We start from the raw sequence: 21,379 nt of genomic DNA, 5'->3' as shown, positions 1-21,379 counted from the left end.
ATACATTTACATGTTTTTCTCCAGTTAAAGTGCCAGTTGCTATATCGCCTTCTTCATTTCCCCCAACCTTCCTGCTCTCATTCTGATTCTGAAATTGATGAGGAACAAAAAAACACGAAGGGCATGGAAAACAGAGACCAAAAAAATAATACACGGCAAAGAAAGACAGACAGATGGCTGGAAAGTGCAGCTGGAGACTAGAGGAGAACAGTTACTGACAGCATCACCATCATCAAGCCTTGCATTTGTGCAAAAGCATACCAGCAAAAGAGAGAGTCCTGCAGCGTCAGAAGAAAGAAAAATTATGGATTTAAAGGAGTCTTTCTAATGCTCTGAAAACCATAAACTGTCCGTGGGCCTTCATGAACTCCACTGCCAGCTTTTCTTTAGGTGAGGACTACCTTGCCTCCCTCATTTAAAACTGAAGAGAATGTGTAGTCGTCAGCTTTGTTAAACAGGAAACCAGATCAATCATGCATTTCTTAGTAAAGGGACCACAGCACTCTTAAATGGAAGGAGGAAATCATGAGGGACAGATGTGGAAAGGGAAGGATGACAAAATGAAAACACACTGTGAGCACAGGAAAGACAATAATATTATAACAAGTAAACAAATTTAGTGTCTGGGTTAAAAGAACGGGACAGAGAAGCAGCACTACTGTTTACTATCTTAGGTCAAGGGATGGTAAGTGCAGGCAGGTGAACAATGATTTAGGTGGAAGAGAGATTTATAGGTTTTATTTCTAGAGAGCTTGAACAGAGATTTTCTTCTTTCAGGTGATCTACTTAGCATAAGAAGGTATCATCAGAATACAGTAGATGCTAACAAGCAGGGTTCTAAGATTTTAGACTCCGTGGAAGTATAGGGAAGCTATGAGTCTAGAGTTCTTGCTGCAGTTAGCTGGCCTGATAAAAGTATGTGCTTTCCCCTTCCAAGAGAAATTCATTCGTACAAGTTAAATGAGCTAATTCTTAAGATGTGATCCAGGATAGGGCTAACATAGGACAAGAATGGCAAATCCTCCTATGCGCCTCTGGTCAATTAACAAGGGCTGCCAAGAGTGTTGTGTTGAGGAAGACTCTGAGGCAAGGTCTGGGCACAATGAAAAAGAGGGTTATGGCTATCACAGACACAGAAGGGGCATACAACAGAAAGTGGCAGTATGCGTGCAGCAAATTCGCCACTCCTTTAGTTCAATGTCATTAAAGCCAGGTAACATAACCAAATAGTGTCAATGGCAAAGTTTAATTGGTCCTATGAAAGGTACCACTGAAGTTACATGTGTTATTAACTAAATATACTATTGTTACCAAAAGGCACTGAAGGAGGAGGAAAAGGAGAAAGAAGAAAAAGAAGGGGAGGGAGGAGGAAATGAAGCAACAAAGCAGTAGATGATTTTTAAAAGTATATTTCAGAAGAGAACACTAGATTTGAGAATCCATTTCAGTTATTATATCAAGTAATTACTAAAATGTAAAATATATGAAACAATATTGAATACTACCTAGGTTTTCAGACGAGGTCTTGTTCATCAAGATACAGCTGAAGAAAATTTGCATTTCCTACCCTATTTTGAAGAGTTCATTATCAGCTAAAAAAAATATGGTGTTTTGTTATGTTTGTCAAGATCATTTCACAGCATAACTTAACTCATGCTTAATTGCTTGTACCAAGCCAGACAGAGATGAAAAATACTGCCTCTGTCCTGATAATGCAGGCATTTAAAAAGAGATAAACCCTAGATAGCTTATTGTTCACTTTATTTTTTAATACTTGTATCTCCCAAATAAAATCCTGAGAGATGGGGTACCATACAAAAAGTAACAGACTATTTTACTATTGTAATATTTTAAGTTTCTCAACCTGTAAGGCCATGGAATGAACCTATAAAACCATAGGAAATTCTTTAAAAAGTAGTCCATACATGCAAGAAGAAATGCAAATGGTCAGTTAAGATACAAAAAGTTTGTCAACATTATTTTTGACCTATCAAAACAAATAAAGGACTGGAAGGTTGGCAGCTCTGAAAAGCAATTTGTCAAGACAAAGCAAATAACTAAACAAATTTAAACTCCCTGAATTTGTGATTCGTTTCCAGGAATCTATCAGAAAAGAATAATTAAAGAAGCAAAGACTATGTACAAGAATGTTTGTAGAGACAACTGAAATGTCCATTTATAAGAAACAGGTTCAATAAATTCATGACTTCTATATAATGGAATACCAGCAGTATTTTAATATAATGATTTAAATCTATATTTATTGGCTTGAAAAATGGTTCTAAATATATTGTAGGTAAAAAACATTCTAAAGCAGATATCAAAGGAATATATGTGTTATAATACAATTTTGGTTATTGATTGGAAAAGAAAGAAAATGATGAAAGAGGGTGACAGGCATATGGGTGGTTTTTACTTTATTAATTCTAATTTTCTCTATATATTTTACTTGTAAGTAAGAAAAATAGCAATATTCTTTCCATTTAAAAAAGAACAAAAAATGCCATGTTAGCCATAATTAAGATAGAGCACGTTTTCTTTCTCACCATTTCACAGGATCTATAGCTGTCAAAAGTCAACACACTCCTGCGTTCAAAAGTATACTAAACCTCATAGTGCATCCATTTCAAATATTTTATTATTATAGTATTATATTTGGTAACTAAAGTTTGAAGTTTTTAACACACTTTATTCAGCAATGTGCTTGTGATCTTTAACACACACAACACATGCACACACATCGTTCATTCAACAATATATATGATAAATATGTGATAAAGGCTCAGTGAATTCATTATGTAACATATATAAAACATTATACCTGTCACACTGAAGCTTCTTCTAAGTTAAGAGTTCTCTCAACAGCTCTAGGTTAACATGTTTTATACCAGGTGGCCAGCATCCCAACTGGCCAAAGCTGATTAGATCAGGGATAAACACTTGACACAAAGTCACAAATGCCTCTGGTCCTCAAAATAATATTTCATTCTGGGGAATAGGAATGGTAGAATCATACACTGGGAGATAGCAGTTGGTGTTGGGAGAAGAAAAAAAAAATAATAAGGCAAACAAAAAGTAGTACAGATGGAAAGGGAGTTAAGTCACTTCAGTGTCTCAACACTTCAATGAAAATCAGAGGAGTAGGGATATTGAGGTCCCTGGAGTGGACTGGATCCAGATTCTCTATGAATAAGGCCTGATCAAGTGAACAATTCCTATTCATAGATTATTGTATGGGCCCAGCCTTCTCTTTTGAGGTTTACAATAAACTTTCATTATCTAAGTGGTTACTGTTCCAAGGCACCAAAAGCATACAAAAAAACCCAACTTTTAATGGCCTATTTTGATTGTGACCTATCAGAATATATCTGCTATATATCTGAATATACCCTGTTGGATAACACAGAAGATACATGGAAGAAATAAACCAATAATGTAAAAAAGTGAAGGCATTTTTTCAAATAGCAACAAGTTACACATAGACAGAAGTGACTGAGAGAATCATATTAGATTAATACACACACACATACATTTACACATGCACTAACATGGTCTTCATATTCTTAGGCTAATCTTGACCATGTCTACAAATGGGATCAAGTGTAACTAAACTTCTGATTGGTTTTCTTTTTTTTTGGTCAACATACCAAGTAATTGGCTTAAGTTAGTGTATTATGTGGGCTTTATTATGGGGTAATTAGGTTCTTAAATTAGGATATACAGTCAATATGTCTATCAATGATTCTCTATGAATCATTCAAATAGTACTTTTCTATAATACTAAACATAAAAATAGCCCATGTGTAACCTCTACGTTAGAAAACTTTTAAGTCAGGGAATGGAATAATAAAGCACTTTTCTTCTCTTCCATTTACATTTATTCATTTGGGCTAGTTTTGTTTTGTTTTTCCTATTCCTACATTAAAACAAAACAAAACAAAAACATACAAAAATAAAACTCCGTTAATCTTGATGACTGTTATGTGACTTGAGTTCCTCTAGTGAGTAATTAAAATGTTCAGTGTCATTTAATAGTCAGAACTTTGAACTTTTCCCCACTTGTGACCATCTTTAAACTGGAAGCCCTGAAGTCAAAGAAGGAAGAGCAGTTCTTTGCTTTCCGAGTCTCTAATTTCAGGGCTGAAACAGAGCAAGTGAGAATAGGTAAAGTGGGAACAAAAGTTCTCACTTGACAGATACTCTCATGAACTGGCATGGTACTTCTGAATCTAGCTGGAGTTGTCAGCTGAATTTTCCTCTTGTATCTCCCTTGTGGGTTCTTTGGAGATCCATTCATCCCACACTTGGGGACTTCTGACCTTCCTTTGATGTGGGTAATGCATTCTCCTCCAGCTCCAATACTTACTCCTTCCACAGCCCCATACTTCTAGCTCTGTCTGAGAAGTTCTTTTTAGCCATCCAGGAAGCTTTATTAGTAAGATACCTCCCTTCCACATCTCTCCTCCCCCCAACCCCCAGTCTGTTTGGGCTTCTGTAACAAAGTACCACAGACTGATTGGCTTATAAACATTTCTGACAGCTCTGAGGCTGGGAAGTCTAAGATCATACCACAGGCAGATTCAGTGGCTGGTGAGGTTCCTCTTCCTGGTTCATAAAGAATGCCTCCGCACTGTGTCCTCACATGGTAGAACTAGGGAGCTCTGTGGGGCCTCCTTTTATAAGATCACTAGTCTTATTTGTGAGAGATACACCTCATGACCTAGGCACCTCCAGAGGCCCCATCTCCTAATACCATCATGTTGACCATCAGGATCACAACATATGAATGGCAGGTAGGGGGCGGTGCAGGGACACAATCCTAGTGATCCTTTCTCTCCCATTCATTCATATTCATATTCTCTGTCTGTCTGTCCATCTGCCTGGATAGAGTCCATAGAAGCAAACTTTGCTATAGGCCACCCAAAACCTCTTTTTTTGTACTTTTATCAGCAACTAACCAGTCTATATCTTTACACTTAGATTTCTCAGGTCAGAATCAGGCACTCCATGTGCGGCAACTATCAAGTTCTTCTAAGTAGTTCTATTAAATCCTTTTTTTTTTCCACTGGACTTGAAGCTTGCTTCTTGAGAAGAAATTGGGACTTAACACAACCAGCAGCTATCTCAAAAAAAAAAAAAAAAAAAAAGGAAAAAGAAAAGAAAAAGAAGAAAAGTCCTCTTTATCCACTTCTCTATTTCTTAGCTTCTCCAACCTTTCATAGGTTAAAACTGAGTGATCATCTCAGAGAATTACACCACCCTCCCCACCCCCAAGTTCTGCATTGTGGTCCTAATTAGGAACACATTACCAATTGTCTTCAAGCCTCAGCTTTCACTGAGACATCAACAGTGTACTTTAACATTTTTACAGTACCTGGTTTTGAGATTAGTTGTTGTTTTTTAAATCAGAAAATAGCATATCCTCTGAATAACTATAATTATATAACATAAATATATTTTATAATATAAGTTGGTAATATATTACTAATGTTTTGAATATAATGATAATATGAAAAACATAAATGGCAAGTCAAATGATTTTTAAAATACATAATATAATTGATCAATTAAACACAGATCTATTTCTCACATATTGAGGCATTCATTTCTTCCCTTAGAACAATACTTATTCAATGTCTGCTTCACAATAGGAGTCTACTGCAGGGCCAAGCAAATTTGGCCCATTCCCTCATGGAGTCTGTAATCTAATCTTTTTTTTTTTTTTTTTTTAATATCTTTTCTATTGCACCATCTTTGGATGTTTGGAAAGAACTGACATGGTCTTAGAGCATGGGCAGAGGTGGAAAACCAGTAGAGAAGAGAGAGAACAACTGATGCACAAAAAAACAGGGGACCAATAGGAGCTCAAAACTGATCACAAGTAGATGAAAAGTAGCAGTAGGAAGGGACCTGTGACATACAGAGTTAATGCTATGATGACTTAGTAAACGCAGGAACTCGTAAGAAGCCACGTCGTTAACATGACTCTTAGGGAAAAGGTTGTTTTTGGATGAGGAGATGTTATTTGGAGAAAGTTACTGTAAACATATTTGTACCAAAATATTGATTAAAGAAAAATCTCTTATCTCAATAAAGAAAAATATGTGGCATTTGATGGAGTACAATTGGGAATATGTGTTCAACCACTGAATACCGCCTGGCAATATAATTGCTAGTGGTTATATTTTTGTAGCTAGCTTTGAAATATATATTTTGTTGATTTTCAAGTTTAAGAGGAGAATATATGCCTTACTGTCATGCAACTCCAATTCTGAGGAAAATAATGAATATTTGTATTTAATTATACATTTAGAAATTTAGAACCAGCTGCCTATTTGCAAAAAGGACATAAATCAGTTTTTAAAGTTGTCTACAATGCTGGGGGGCGGGGGGGATAAAGCAAAGAAAGCCAGAGAAAGAAAATAAATACGTAGGCTAGTGAGTAAACAAAAGGCATATAAACCCCTCCCCCTGCTCCAGGGAGCTGAACCCTTCAGAAAGAGTTTCCCAGGCTCTGAGTCAGCAGAACCCCTGCTGGGGTCGGCCAGTGGGACAACCAGTAGGATACTGCAGAACCGGAGAAAGGGAGAAGCTGTGGTACTTCTTACTTTCTCTCTGCCTTCAGTAGCTGAGGCTACATCTCCAACCCCCTGCCCTTGTGTATACAGAAAGCTCCAGCTTCCACCAAGTTACCCCAGCCCCCCTTGTCTCTCCAGCCTAGGCTTAGTAATGGCTTTTTTCTTTGGGCTGCCTCACTGTCCTGACCGCCCTCTCAGATTTTATCTTTGATGGAATAATTTCTCTCCTTTCAATGCCCTCTGCTTTAAATATTCAGAGAGTTTTCTGTTGTCTGTTAGATCCTGACCGCGTTATAAGTAATGGCATATCTCTCAGCTCAATTCTATATAAACAATTTTACATAGGGAAATATAATGGAAAGTTCTTATTACCTGCATATTACATGCTTATGCAACAGTGAATAGCAGACACAGAAGGTCTAGGAAACAAATTGTGATTAGTCATTCAGATGAGATCTTTAGGAAGAGAATAACTCACCAACATCAATACATATGACATTTCAGCACATAGATTCAATGATACATTTTCAGTGGGTATGCCCCCTAGAAGATCCCTAGAAATGCACACATGACAACACCTTGGCAGTAATGAGTCAGTGTAATCCAGGAAGAATATCCTGGGGAAGTAGTATCCCTCTCTTTCATCTACCCATGATTCACTTAGGACTATCCTTTCTTGGCCTATATGGAAAATTCATCGGAAAGCTTCTATTCCAGTTCTTCATTTCACTAAAAATGTAAACTAGCAAACACTTTACAACTCAACAAAAGTTTCAAGTTACCTGCTGGTTATACAGCAGTAGTGAGACTTTTCCCAAGAACTCAGAATTAATGCCAGTTAAAGAATATTTTCTTATCATTTAGCTTAAAAATCAACACATTCTGGCTAGAGAGGTCATGTGCAAACTTACCCTAGAGAGACAAATGAACTTTCAGAACTGCCTGATATATGGAACCCAATGTTTTTCAATAAAAATGTGCTCACTGAGAAGCCCAAGGATGCAGGAAACCAAATACTATCAGTGCTTATCTTAGCTCCTAACCATAAGAGACAGTTACTTCAGCCCATAAAAGTGGTTTATTTCATTCTGGTGTCATTAAAATTTTCAATCATATGGCTAATGCCCTGGTTTTTATTACACATATATCCAGCTGTCTTTGCATCTCAATTTGGCCTACCTGGGCTTCCCAAGAGGGAGAATATGCAATACCTGGACTCTTTTAATCTCCACAGTAGTTGCGGTTCTTATTATCAATTAATAAAACAGCATCATAAATTCCTATTAGAGTATCATAAATCTGAAATGTGCACCCTTTCTGTGAAGGTTGTGTTGGCAAGTTTTGTTGCTCAGCTTGCTGGACCAACCTGAAACCATGGCAAAATCACCAACTCAATACTCCCTGTTAGACATCTTTCCCAGGATATTCATCCCACCAACATCCATTTCTTCTCCACCTACCTGAAAGACTTCTTAATATCTTCTGCTTGGATTGTCTCGAGAATCTCTTGGTATAGCTGAAGATCAAGCGTTGCTGAAGATGTAGCATTTGGAGGGCACTTTTTATGTGCATAATAGCCTATCAAAATCCCAAAAATAAATAAAATGGTGGCTGTGCAAAGTATCTTTAAAAGGCGGCAAAAGTTGCAGGGGTTGTTCTTTGGTGCAGATCTTGTATAACGGGTAACATAGTCAGACTCTTCCTGAAGTCTCTGAAACCTTCCTTTGGGTGAAGTTGCTGGTTGAATGGAATCAAGATTGAGATCTGCAGTCTCTGGATTCTCCAGGTTCTGATTCTCAGCACTATCTAGTTGGAACTGGTCAAAACCAGGCTCCTCCAGTTCCTTTTCCATGTCCCACTCTAAGTCAAGGGCGGTGGCTTGAAGGTCATCATTGTCTAAGTACTGTGAATGTCCTGGTGCTCTTTGATCTGCATTGACCTTCTGATAGGCCATCTTTTTACCTGTGAAAATAAGGGATGCATATTTTCTTAAAATAAGCTGTAAAACTGAATAAAGAAAACCTCATTTAAATTGGAATGGGGAGATCAGAAGGAGGAGCTCTCACACCCTGCCCTCAGCCAGTGACAGATCCCAACAGGAAGAGACATACTTTGGATTCCCAACTGGATAGAAGCTTACTTTACTACCCCCGCAGGAGAAAGGAAAATTTTCTCCCAGTTCCGCAACAAGCTCAGCAAATAAGAAAATACAACAACTCAGCCAATGAGAAGCCATCACCACCCTGAACTCTCACTTTCCTTCAACAAGCTTTTAATTCAAAGCAGCCCTCCCATCTTTCTTCTTTTCTCAGTAAAGGGACAGTCCTCTCTGTTGATCTCCAGGCTTGCCTATGGTTTGCCATAGTTTGCATGTCTGAATTGCAATTCCTCTGCTATTCCAGGGAAACAAAACAAAACAAAACAAAACAAAACAAAAAAAACCAAATATTTGCTGGTAAAATAATTGGCTGTTTACTTTTAAGGTTGACAAAACAAATAATAATGAAAATCTCCATGGTGAAAACAAAAGAAAGCAGCAATCCATATTAGATGCCCATAAAATTTTAGTGATTGTAATCAAGGGAAATATATTGTCCCTATAGAAAAATCACATATTTGTTAATTATTTAATCTGTTTTGCTGTTGATGTTTATTATAGGAAGAGATGACAAAAAATAAAAGTAAAAGAAAAGTAGAAGGTACTTGGAGAAACTATGAGAAAGCATAAAATAGACACACACACAATTATTCCTTTGAAGCTCAGGAGAATAAAAAAAGTCAGAAATGTACAACTGCACTGAGGATAATATATTATAATGAAGGCAAAATTTAAGCTTACACATTGTCAAGATCACTTTTAAGAAAAACTAAGGGCAGAAGCAATAAAGCTGCGGTTTAGTAAGTTAAGGAGGAAAAAAAAAAAAAGACCCTGGGATGATTAACATTATCAGAGCTATTTTTAAAAAGAGATTCAGGATAGAATAGAAATAAAAACCAAATGGAGTAGCAACGCTACTGAAATACAAGATGCAAACTATAGTATGTTATATAGTCACGAGTTATCAAAAGGATTGGAAACTTTAAGGCTACCACAAAAGACCAAATGTTCCGTGGAATTAGTGACATGAATTGGCCTGGATCACTGAACTTTAAATAAAAGTCTGGGATGGCATCTATCCAAAAAGGGAAGCCTTTTGCCAGCTAGGAGAGTTTGATTTCATAACCTTGCTACAGGAGTGGCAGATGGAGATTTTCTCCCCTACACAGTTTTGGATGACAGTTTGTTATATCCTGCAGAGTGGTATTAGGCTAACTGGGCTAATTAACTACAAGTGGTCTTCAGTCTGTATTCAGTAACCCACGGGTGTATTATGGTTGCAGATTAGGAGTATTTATACTTAAATTTTCTGTGTATTAGATTTGTCATCCCAGCTGGATTCTCAGGTCCCTCACTATGTTTTATGATTTTTCTATGCGCCCCACTGTGGTGGGTGAAGAACAGAGCTCAACAGACAACTGATTAGCTACCTGCCGCAGGGCCAGTGGTTGACAAGTAAACTTTAGTCAAAAGATACAAACAGGGACTTCACGAAAGGAAGTGGCATCACTCACAGAAACATGGGTATATACAACTCTAATCCGGGCTGGCAGAGGTCCATGTGAATTAAAACGTTCTGAACTTTTCAGAGAGTTCAAAATAATTAAATATTAATCTTACAAAATAAAAAATATAATTCTGACTAGATTTCTCTTCTGCTACCCTATAAGCTGGGATTCATTCTTACCCAAAGTTGACCCAGTAACAAGAAGTAATGCATGCCAGGTCATGGGATAAGCAATGAAAACAAAGATAAATGGGTCCTTATTCCTCAAGTAAGGAACAATTCAGTCAAAGATAAATGCATGAACAAACCTATATGTTGAATAAAAAAATGCAGAGTGCCAGGGAGACTCAGGGGTGACTGGCTGTAGCATAGACTATGGGAAAAGGTACCCCAAGAAAGTGATTTCTGAGATACTTCTGGCAAGAGAGGAAGAATTAACTAGGGCTGACCAGGGGCATAAAAGGATGACAATCAGGCAGGAGAAAATTTACAAACATGCAGAGGAATGAGAATGCATGGTGCATGGACCCTTGGAAAAATCCAGAACTACCAGAGTGCCTGCCATATACTGCTATATATGAGGAAGGAGCACATGGGCCAGAGATTCAGATTAAAAAGCTAGGAAAGGGTGACTCTGGGCAAAAGGCTTAACTTCTGTGTAACCCATGGTCTTCATCTATGAAATGGGCATGATAATAATATAAACTTCATAATGTTGACATTAGATTGAGACAGTGCACCTGAAACATCCATTGAGTGTAGCATAAGCTATATGGGTTAGAAGGGACATTCCTGGTATTAGAGGAGAGAGTACTGGGCAGGATTGTTGGAAGAAATGAATTTAGTAATGCAGAAGAAGTTATATGGGTCTGTAAGATACCGTGGAGAGGGGGAGGTTACATCATATTCACCACGGACACTCACATACATATATGCTAGTTGTGATTTGCTTGTTTACATTTAGTCTACATGTAGAGACAAAAGAGAAAAACACTACATGACATACCAAATGTCATCACGAGGTGTTTATTTGGTAGTATGAATTAGAACAGCCTCAGGAATGATTCTGCAGGCCCTCCCCACCCCCCCACTGCCCTTGCCTCCCTCTTTCCCATTGTGCCTCCCTCCGTCCCTTTAGCTTGGACTGGTTTCCAAAATGATTCAAGAAAGCACAACATTTGAATTTTGTCTTTGGTCGTGTCAAGACAAGCAAAAAAAGAGAGAAATAACTGGAGATGGTGATAATTATTCATCTAGGTTAGGAGATAGCTGATTAATTGATAGACGAAGGCTCCAAATCACACTTGGTTAAAAAAATTTTTTTTTTAATTGTAAAAGAAAATAATGGAGGATAGGAAAAACTTGAACGTAGTAAAAATACAGACTCCCTAAAATCCATATGCAGAAGAAGAAACTTCCTAATGCAAAAGAGGAAACTGAGGTCCAGAGATGAATAATTCTTTAGACTAAGAAAAGTGGTGTTTGGTACATTTTTCTTAAAGTGATTTGTGGTTTTATAAAAATATGAGATTAACAAGTTGGCAGTCAATTCAACTTATTTTAACATATATTATAAAATACTGCAAAATTAACACTAGTCACTTTTTTTTCTTATTTAGCTTAAACATCAATAAACCCCTGCTATTTTGCCATGATATTATGATATTTACTTCAAGTGTTCAGTTTATGCATTATTAATTTATTTAGACACTGTCCCAAGGTGGTTCTTTAGACTTCCCCTGCTTCTCATTTTAATGAATCAGAGTCTCCGTCTTTAAAGGTTGTTTGAAAAATTGAATTGTTGAACATGGTTTATGCTCAAGGAAGACTTGGCACACAAGAGTCACTACGGAAATGTGAGCTCTCTAATTATGACCTCTAATACAAACATTCAAAGTCATTTCTCCACAAATCATTTAAAAACCAACTGCAGTGATGAGGCAGGGTTTTCATTTCTAGCCTGACAATAGGCATTCCATCACATGAACATCAGCAATTTAACGCTTTTCAAACATCAGACAGAGCCATCAATTAGAATGTAATGCAGATACAGATATTAAGTCCTCACCGTGATGGGTATCTGCCTGACACCTTTACTACCACTTCTGAACTCATTACGCATTTATAAATTTAGCCTAAATTCTATCTTCTAGGAGAACAGTAACTGGGTCAAAAGTAAACGAAGCTATTCGATGTAACAAATTCCAAAGCACTTCAGGAAAACTTCCAAGGAAATAAGTATGTGAGAACATATACAATGAAGCATTTTAACCATTTATTTGTTAAAACAAGTTACATATATATTCTACACATGTTCTATATATATGCATTTTATATAAATTTAGAGCACCATTTCTTTAAAATTATCTTGCTTTAAGGAATATAGCATAATTTTGCAAAAAATACATCTAAATCTCTGCCCTGATAGTTCTGTTTCACTTTATCTAAAAGAAACTCCACACACACACACACACAAAAATACTAAACTACTGAATAAAAGTGACATATATTCAATTTTGAGTCAGCACAAATTATTTTATTCACACCACAAAGAATGTAGCTTTCCTTAAAATAGCTATGCTTGGGGCACCTGGGTGGCTCAGTTGGTTAAGTGTCGGACTCTTGATTTCTGCTCAGGTCATGCCCTTAGGGATGTGAGATGGCTCCCCACATCAAACCCTGTGGATCCCCGAGTGGGCTCCATGCTCAACAGGACTTCTGCTTCTCTCCCTCTCTCTCTGCCCCACCTCCCCACCAATGTGCGCACACACACTCTCTCTCTCTCTCAAATAAATAAATCTTTAAAAATAAGTAAATTAGGGGCGCCTGGGTGGCACAGCAGTTAAGCATCTGCCTTCGGCTCAGGGTGTGATCCCAGCGTTGTGGGATCGAGCCCCACGTCAGGCTCCTCCGCTATGAGCCTGCTTCTTCCTCTCCCACTCCCCCTGCTTGTGTTCCCTCTCTCGCTGGCTGTCTCTATCTCTGTCAAATATATAAATAAAATCTTTAAAAAAAAATAAAAATAAAAATAAGTAAATTAAAATAAAATAAAAAAGCTATGCTCTGTGGGGTGAGTAAAAAACAACACAGTATTTTTACCAGAACTTTCAAATTCTCAACTACAATAAAAATATATACATATTATAAAAAGAAATCTTCAGCAAAATCAGCATGTCTTAGATATGATCATATAATTAGGTTATTCAAATTTCATTTATTTTCTATTACTGATACTCATTTAATTTATGTTGTCATATTATTTTACACCTAACTCTATTTAAGTAATTTGAAAACTACGTAGTAGATTTTAGAATCTGCCACATGAATCTTTCTCTAAAAGAGACATATAATCGACCCTTGAACAATGTGGGGTTAGAGGTGCCAACCCCACAAACAGCCGAAAATCCATGTATAACTTTTAACCCCCGCGAAACTTAACTAATACCCTACTGTTGTCTGGAATCCTTCCCAATAACAGTCAAGGAACACATATTTTGTATGTTAGATGTAGTATATAGTGCATTCTTAAAGTAAGCCAGAGAAAAGAAAGGAAAAGAAAGTATTGTTAAGAAAATCTCAAGGGGAGGGCGCCTGGGTGGCACAGTGGTTAAGCGTCTGCCTTCGGCTCCACATCAGGCTCCTCCGCTATGAGCCTGCTTCTTCCTCTCCCACTCCCCCTGCTTGTGTTCCCTCTCTCGCTGGTTGTCTCTATCTCTGTCGAATAAATAAATAAAATCTAAAAAAAAAAAAGAAAAAGAAAAAAAGAAAATCTCAAGGGGGGATACCTAGGGGACTCAGTCGTTAAACCTCTGCCTTTGGCTCAGGTCATGATCCCAAGGTCGAGGGATCCAGCCCCGCATCAGGCTCCCTGCTCAGTGGGAAGCCTGCTTCTCCGTCTCCCAATTCCCCTGCTTGTGTTCCCTCTCTCACTGTCTCTCTGTCAAATAAATAAGTAAAATCTTAAAAAAAGAAAAAAGAAAGAAAGAAAATCTCAAGGAAGAGAAGATGCATTTATAGTACTACACTATATTTAGGGGGGAAATAACCCATGTATTAAGGGGACTGGCACACTTCAAACTGGTGTTATACAAGGGCCAACCATACTTAAGGTGTAGACCAGGTCATAGAAACTTGTTACATTTCCTTAAATAGAAATATCTGTAGCATCCTTACATTCTATATTATACCACTTAGCCTTTTTTATAAAATGCAATTTTTGTGAAAAGTAGAGTATATTTTCCATGTCTTCGACACCTCTTACTCACTTAGATGAGATCCCTTCCCACCCAGGCCCACACCAAAGGCTAAATTGTTTTAAAAATTCAATATACTAAAACATTTATCTTTTATATATACTTATCCTCTTATAAGAAAAAGAAAGCAGATACAAGTTGAACTAAAAGGTATTTTTTCTAGATTATGACAGGCTTAGATCAATAAAAAATGAATTTGTATTCTTACTGAGCATATGATTAGTTTAAAAATAAATTGTTACTTCTGAATGCTTTCTTTCACACATTTTCACTGGCTGAAACTAAATAAATTATATAGAAATAAAAGATGAATACAAAACAGGCAGAAATTTCCAGATGTACCATACAGTCTCTGGCTGCCGCAGATCTAGCCTAACAAAACGAATGGCTGGCAAATATTTCAGATGATAAATACATGTTAAACAAAAATTCCATTTAAAAGTTATATATTACTAATACCACTTAGAAATATGATCACAGCACTATTACTTTTTTGCTCAGCAATCACGATGAAGGAATTTATTACATGAATGCCCTGGGTTTTTCAATTTCTAAATTAGTAGACTCTATAGTCAGACTACCTGATTCAAATCCTAGCTCTGCTATGTAATTTAGACCAGTTACTTGGTATCTTTATGCTTAAATTCCACATTTGTAAAATGGAAATAACAGTAGCACTGTATTTATAGCATTACTCTGGGTAAATGAGATAAATTATTAAAGGTGCTTAGAACAAGATCTAACAGAAGGTAAGTGATCCACTAATAAAGGATTACTCTAGAAATTCTACAGTTTAAGAGAATAGAAGTATTTGGAGCTTACAACTTTAAAGTACAGACTTAGTTAAATTAAATTATGCCCAGAGGCCGTAAGTTTCAGGAACAAGAGCCTAGAGATAATGAGAAATTGAACAGCGAACTCAAGCATTTTTGAGAATGGGGAGCATCTTCTAATTATTAGTTATGGCTCAGCTAAAAAAGAAATGTGGCTAATATTTATACAGAAGTTATTATTATATTTCACTTACAATCACCACTTCTATATCTTGTTGTTACAAAATTTATTTTTAGTCTATTTACAAAAAGAACAAAAACGTTCTTCTCTAATGCTAAAGAGTTTAGTTTAAGAGTTTCAGGAATTAGCAATAATCAGTCATAAACATGAGTTATATATGTTTGTTGTAGAAAATCTTTGTCCTAGGTGATTGACTTCATGTATTGACTGTGATGATACAGATAGTATTTTTTAACTCGAACAGTATGAGAGATTGGGTAGATCTTATTAGAATTAGAAACACATACAAAAGCTTTCCTACTTGTAAAAGTTATTTATAAGCAAAATAAATAAATGACTCTGGCAGATTAACTTTAAAACATAAGGCAGAATCTCCATTTCCCATGACAGTTCTATGATTGAATCTTTATTGTACAATGGGGAAAAAATGTTCGTATAGTGTTTTCTGAAGCTTTGAATGTCAAATCATTTGCTGGTTTGAGCAGATTGATTTGAGGCAAAGGCATTTCTTAGAAATGTCAGTGCATCATCAAAAGGCATTCATTATGCACCTTCGTGCAGTATTACTGTAGATGCCTTGCCAGTGAACTATATGAGTGCCCAGAGGAACTTCTACATTTAAGTTTAAGAACATTCCTTATAGGCTAAAACCATTTGACATAAATTTTTCAATATGAACCTAGTTGGTACAAATAAAGCCCATGTTTGTGGAATAAATATTTGTTGTTGAAAGCTTTAATGGTCTCAACTTGAGAGCAGGGCCAAAGATAAAACTATAAAAACAGTAATTCAGAAGACTCTGCTCGCTGACTTAATTTTTTAGTATAATGAGATTTTTTTTTTCTATCTGGCTTTGTAAAATGGCCCTGGCAAATGCTATAGCATCTGTAAATGCATTAAGACGTCCTTATTTAATTGTAATTTTCTATGTCAACTGCATAAAAGAAATGGCAATAATTATTTGTTGTTCATGCTTCACTAATTGAATAAGGAGTATATATAAAGTAAAGGGAAATTATCTGTGTTTTATTTTTAGGAAGAAAAAGAGTCAAAGATGTCTTAGATGGGTAGTAGTACAGTAAATTTAAGCATAGCAGATAATCAAGCTGGAGATTATAAAAACAAAACTTTACTCTGAGGTCTGAGTTACCTTCATCCCTAAATGACATGTAAAAAGTATGCTTATAGGATACCAAATTAATGAGCTATAAATTTCAAAATGCAGTCAAAACCATTTGAAGGAAAATTATTTGATGAAATCCAGCAGGTTTGTGTAAATTTGTTTTATAACGCTTGCATATGTATGACCACCTGCCAGTTCCCTGAGTGGGCCAGCCATTCTTCCGGTACCTGTGTGCACCTGCAATTTGTGTAACACACTAACTGAATGGTTAGTTAGGCCCATCTGAGTTCCTGTATTTAGGATAAGGCTTTTCACTATTAGAATGATACAGTTCAGTTCAGGCAAAATTTGGCAAGCAGAGGAATTAATTTAAACTGACTAAAATGAGGGGCCCCTGGGTGGCTCAGTTGGTTAAGCATCTGCCTTCTGCTCAGGTCACGATCAATCTCCAGGTCCTGGGATGGAACCCCATGTTGGGTTCCATGCTCATCAGGGCGTCTGTTTCTCCCTCTCCCTCTATCCCCCACCCTGCACATGCTCTCTCTTCCTTTCAAATAAATAAATATATTTTTTAAAAAATTGACTAAAATGATACAGAGTATACTCTCTCAGTCTTATGAACAAGTAGTTCTACTTGTTTTAAGTACTACTTAAAATATCTATCATATGAGGTTAAGTCTTAACCACCATCACAGAACTCTTTCTACTTAGTGATGTGTAAAGTTTCTGTTCCTACCATGGACTCCTTTCCTGGTCCTTTTTGGTGTCTGCTTCTACCTAGATTCTTTTTTTTTTTTTTTTTTGGCCTGGTCAACATTTCTATTTATAGAAATATTTCTATAGTCTGTAGAAATATTTATTTACTACTGCAAAATTTACGTCCTTTTCACCTTCAGAGTATTTGAAGTGGCTTACATTAGAAATGCACACACACAAGATAAATGAAAACACAAGACTAAAAATTACAGAAGTGTGGAGGAGAATAAATTCTGAGAGTCTGGCTAAAGAAAGCCACTATAATTGAGTTTTAATGTCATTCTAGCTTCACTGTAGTCAGGGAGAAGAAGGCTGTCTGCAGGGTCTTCTCAAGTTCCATCAGCCTTCACCTAATCTCACTCGTTAATGCACAAGGCTGTCAATCTTGGCTGAAGAGTTTGTTTTTAATTTTATTTTTTTCTAAGTTATTCTTCTTCATAGTTGCAGATTTCAATGTTAAGAAGATACTTTTCTCTATCCAGTCAGAGAAATCTGTGAGTCTCTTTTTTATCTTTTACACTTAGGTTTTGATAAACAGAGGTAACAACATGCCCATGGTATGGTATCCAAAATAAAATGCTAACAGATGACTCACTGACCCCTTAAAATGAGACAGGACTCACTATAAGGTTGAGGTTTTACAAACATTATGTCATTTAGTCAAATAACCCTATATGTTAAATGTTATTATCAGCATTTTATAGATGAAGTACAGATGAGGTTTCGGGGTGGTCTTCTCCAAGTTCTCACAGCTAACAAGGGCAAGTAGCTGGAGTATGACAACCAACCTGTCAAATTTCCGAACCTATTCTTTCAAACAGTACAATGTTCGGACTTCCTAGAAGTCCCCAAGGTTGGCATATTAATGAATTCAGAGATCTTACTGATTAAATGACCCCCACCAATGTGACAACAGTCACAAGGAGTCTTGATGGCCATGAAATCCAAATGGTCCTGCCTTGACCCTTAGATCTCCGGGTGCTGATCTGACCCCAGGACCCAAAATGATCTCTGTTGTCTGCTCTCCACAGCACCCCAGCAGGCATCAATGTTTCCTGGCACTGTAGTTTTGAATACGGGAGAATCACTTTCAAGTACATTGCTCAGAGGAAAACACCACAACCTCTACTTTATGGTCTCTTCCTAGCAACACTTTCAAAATTTCTCTTTCTCCTGCTGCTGAGGGACAAAGAGCAAAACAACTGTGCTTAGAACTTGAAAGCTACAGTTTACAAACAACCCACTGCTGACCTGTTTTCAGCCATTAAAACCCTTCTGTCCATCTTGTCCTGCTCCCTACTATGTGTGGTTTACACAGGCGTAAGAGGGCTTCAAGGGTGTCAAGAGTTAACAGTCAATACAATCACCACTTGGCTCTTTGAGAGCTGTCTGCCAGGAGGAGCCTCTTAGCTTGATAGATACACTGCAATTTTTTATCCTTTCAGCTAGTGTGAATGATCTTAAATTGCTGTTTTTTGACTACGGCTTTTGGATTTCCCAGGAACAGACAGATGAAGCTGTTATCTACATGAGGCCACTAAGCACTCCATTTTTCACATTTTCAAAGGTAATTTATTGGTTTACTTTTTAAATATCTTTATTCTTTAAAACTATCAACAGGTTTCTATAAACTGGAAGTGCTTTATTCTAAAATTCATGTTGCTGTTTCCTAAAATCATAACACAGAAAGACTTTTTGAGGCCCAGGGTAGTAATCTAATGTACTCAGAATCTGTGCTCTTTATTTTCTGAAATGGTTCTTTTCATACTTGTTTCTTTAGGATGTTAACAGGAAAAAGTGTTAATATATTGTGATATCGTGATTAACCGGTGGGAAAGAAAGTAGCCTAGGAAAACACATGGGTACAGTATATTTATGTTACTATGAAAATATGTATCATATGAACCATTCCAAATCTTATTGGATAAATTCTGGAAACCTATTCTTTAGCTAAAGATCACCAAGGAAGATCTAAATGTAAAAATTTAAGTATTCATCTACCGAACTATTAGATCATGAGCTAAAGACAATTGAAATTGGTGATTTAGGGGCGCCTGGGTGGCACAGTGGTTAAGCGTCTGCCTTTGGCTCAGGGCGTGATCCCGGTGTTCTGGGATCGAGCCCCACATCAGGCTCCTCTGCTGTGAGCCTGCTTCTTCCCCTTCCACTCCCACTGCTTGTGTTCCCTCTCTCGCTGGCTGTCTCTATCTCTGTCAAATAAATAAATAAAATCTTAAAAAAAAAAAAAGAAATTGGTGATTTAACACAAAATACTACAATGATAGGAATTCATTATACTTAATAGCATGGTATGGTCAAAGACAAAGATTATATATATATAGTAATTCACTTAATCTTAGGGCTAAAAGTTTAAGTGAATTATGATGTTGGTCTAAGTAGTAGGAATACATTAATGGGAAGAAAATCAAGAATTGTGAAGCTTTCAGTTGACAACTGATGAGAGATTCTAGACTGAAATGCTTTTCAAGAATTATCTCAAGCAACTCAAGAGAAAAAATTGTTCAAAATTTTGCTATTTTTTCCTACTGTCTAAAATGCCATATCTTAACTACATATATCTGAAGTTAAACAAGGATATATTTTTACAATATTTTATTCTAGGCCTCCCATTGATACAAAAATGGATTTTTATCTAAAAAAATGTGACAATTATTATCTTATATTATGAAATTCAAGTCCTTTCTATAAGTGACCTTTCTTTAACTATGGTAATACTAAGAACTGCTAACTTTTTCAAAAAAAAAAAACCACAGGATGAGAAATACTATAGCAATATTTTATACCTGTGTGACAGTTTGAGAAGGTGATTTTTATTACAAATTTACATATATGCTTACTAATTTTTTTACATAAATTAAAGCAACTAAACAATTTACTAAAAACTATATTGGGTACTGCTTATGTCATTTATATTTTATTTATGAACAGGAGTATTATAAAAAATGGAAGACCTCCAATGGCACATAAAAGTAATGCTGATATGAAATTAAATGTCAGGCAAAAGGCATGAAAATGCAATATTCACAAAGACATTAAATGTAAAACATTTAACAGAACTTTTATATAATTGGCACCATTGAAAGGCAGTTTATTATAATAATGTGTGCAAAATTTTAGAATTCACCTAGCTCTTCAGTTTTAAAATGTCAAATATTATTACTTTACCAACATGAATTTTAGCTTCCTTCCTATTTTCTTTCTTCCCACAATGCATCTTTTATCTTTTTCTTTATATTTTTCCCTCCTTTCCCATTATTTCATTTTTTCTTCTCCATTCTTATTTCACTATTGATGTCTCAGCATTCATCAAGAAATGGTAAAATAATAAAACATAAAGTTTGTTTTATTTTTTCCTATGTATTGAGAATGATATATCCTGATCTATAAATAATCAATGGATTTTTTTTATTTGAAATGATTACCTGATGACCAAACCAAAGATTATGTTTTGCTCTAGCATTCCAAATATGCTTAATCTTTAGCCCTCAAAATATTAGTAAAACTCAGTTTATCCTTAACCTACTGCTTTGGAGTTCCATAATCTGACACTGTATAGGAGAAACTAAAGACCCTTCTCCCTAGCACTTCTACAAAGGCTCTCTTCAGCTATTATGACTGGGGAGATTTTTTATTCCCATCATCCTCCGTAACTATAACCTACATATTATCCCCACAAAATCTTTCTCAATCATATATATATCTTAGAAACAAAGGCATTATTATTTTTTTCTGCCCACCACCTTCTCTTTTTTTAACCCAGTGAAGGGGTTGGGGTCTTTAATCATTTCCTAAGTAATTTAAAACACTTGAAAGCCCAAAATAATGAAAATATAGTTTTTGCCTAAAAAGGCGAAGAAGGATGTGGAAAATAGAAATTAAGTTCAGAATTAATATAGGAACATACATTGCAACAAAGTTGTAAACAGTAGATGACTAGTTTAATTACACTAAAGAGGTTTTTTTTTTTCAGAAAAAAAAAAGCAAGCATTATGTACTACTATGTACCCTCTACATATATCAATTTATTTA

At 36.1% G+C, this 21,379-nt stretch overlaps 1 protein-coding gene across 6 annotated transcripts in view; it reads right to left on the bottom strand.

Moving 5' to 3' along the window:
* The window catches only part of NAALADL2 (N-acetylated alpha-linked acidic dipeptidase like 2), a 1,315,864-nt gene that overhangs the window by 647,153 nt on the left and 647,332 nt on the right, over positions 1 to 21,379 (bottom strand). For all 6 annotated transcript variants that reach the window (XM_045788671.2, XM_087861406.1, XM_045788670.2 and 3 more), the window contains one exon: positions 8,039 to 8,540. In XM_045788671.2, coding sequence (XP_045644627.2) covers positions 8,039 to 8,532 — 494 coding nt within the window. In that variant the 5' untranslated portion in view covers positions 8,533 to 8,540. The remainder of the gene's footprint in view (positions 1 to 8,038; positions 8,541 to 21,379) is intronic.

This window comes from Ursus americanus, chromosome 4 (genome assembly GCF_024610735.1).
Source record: "Ursus americanus isolate L20-20 chromosome 4, mUrsAme1.1.p, whole genome shotgun sequence".
NCBI lineage: Eukaryota > Metazoa > Chordata > Mammalia > Carnivora > Ursidae > Ursus > Ursus americanus.
Note: the sequence above shows the minus strand (reverse complement) of the source record. Positions and strands in the feature narration are given on the sequence as shown.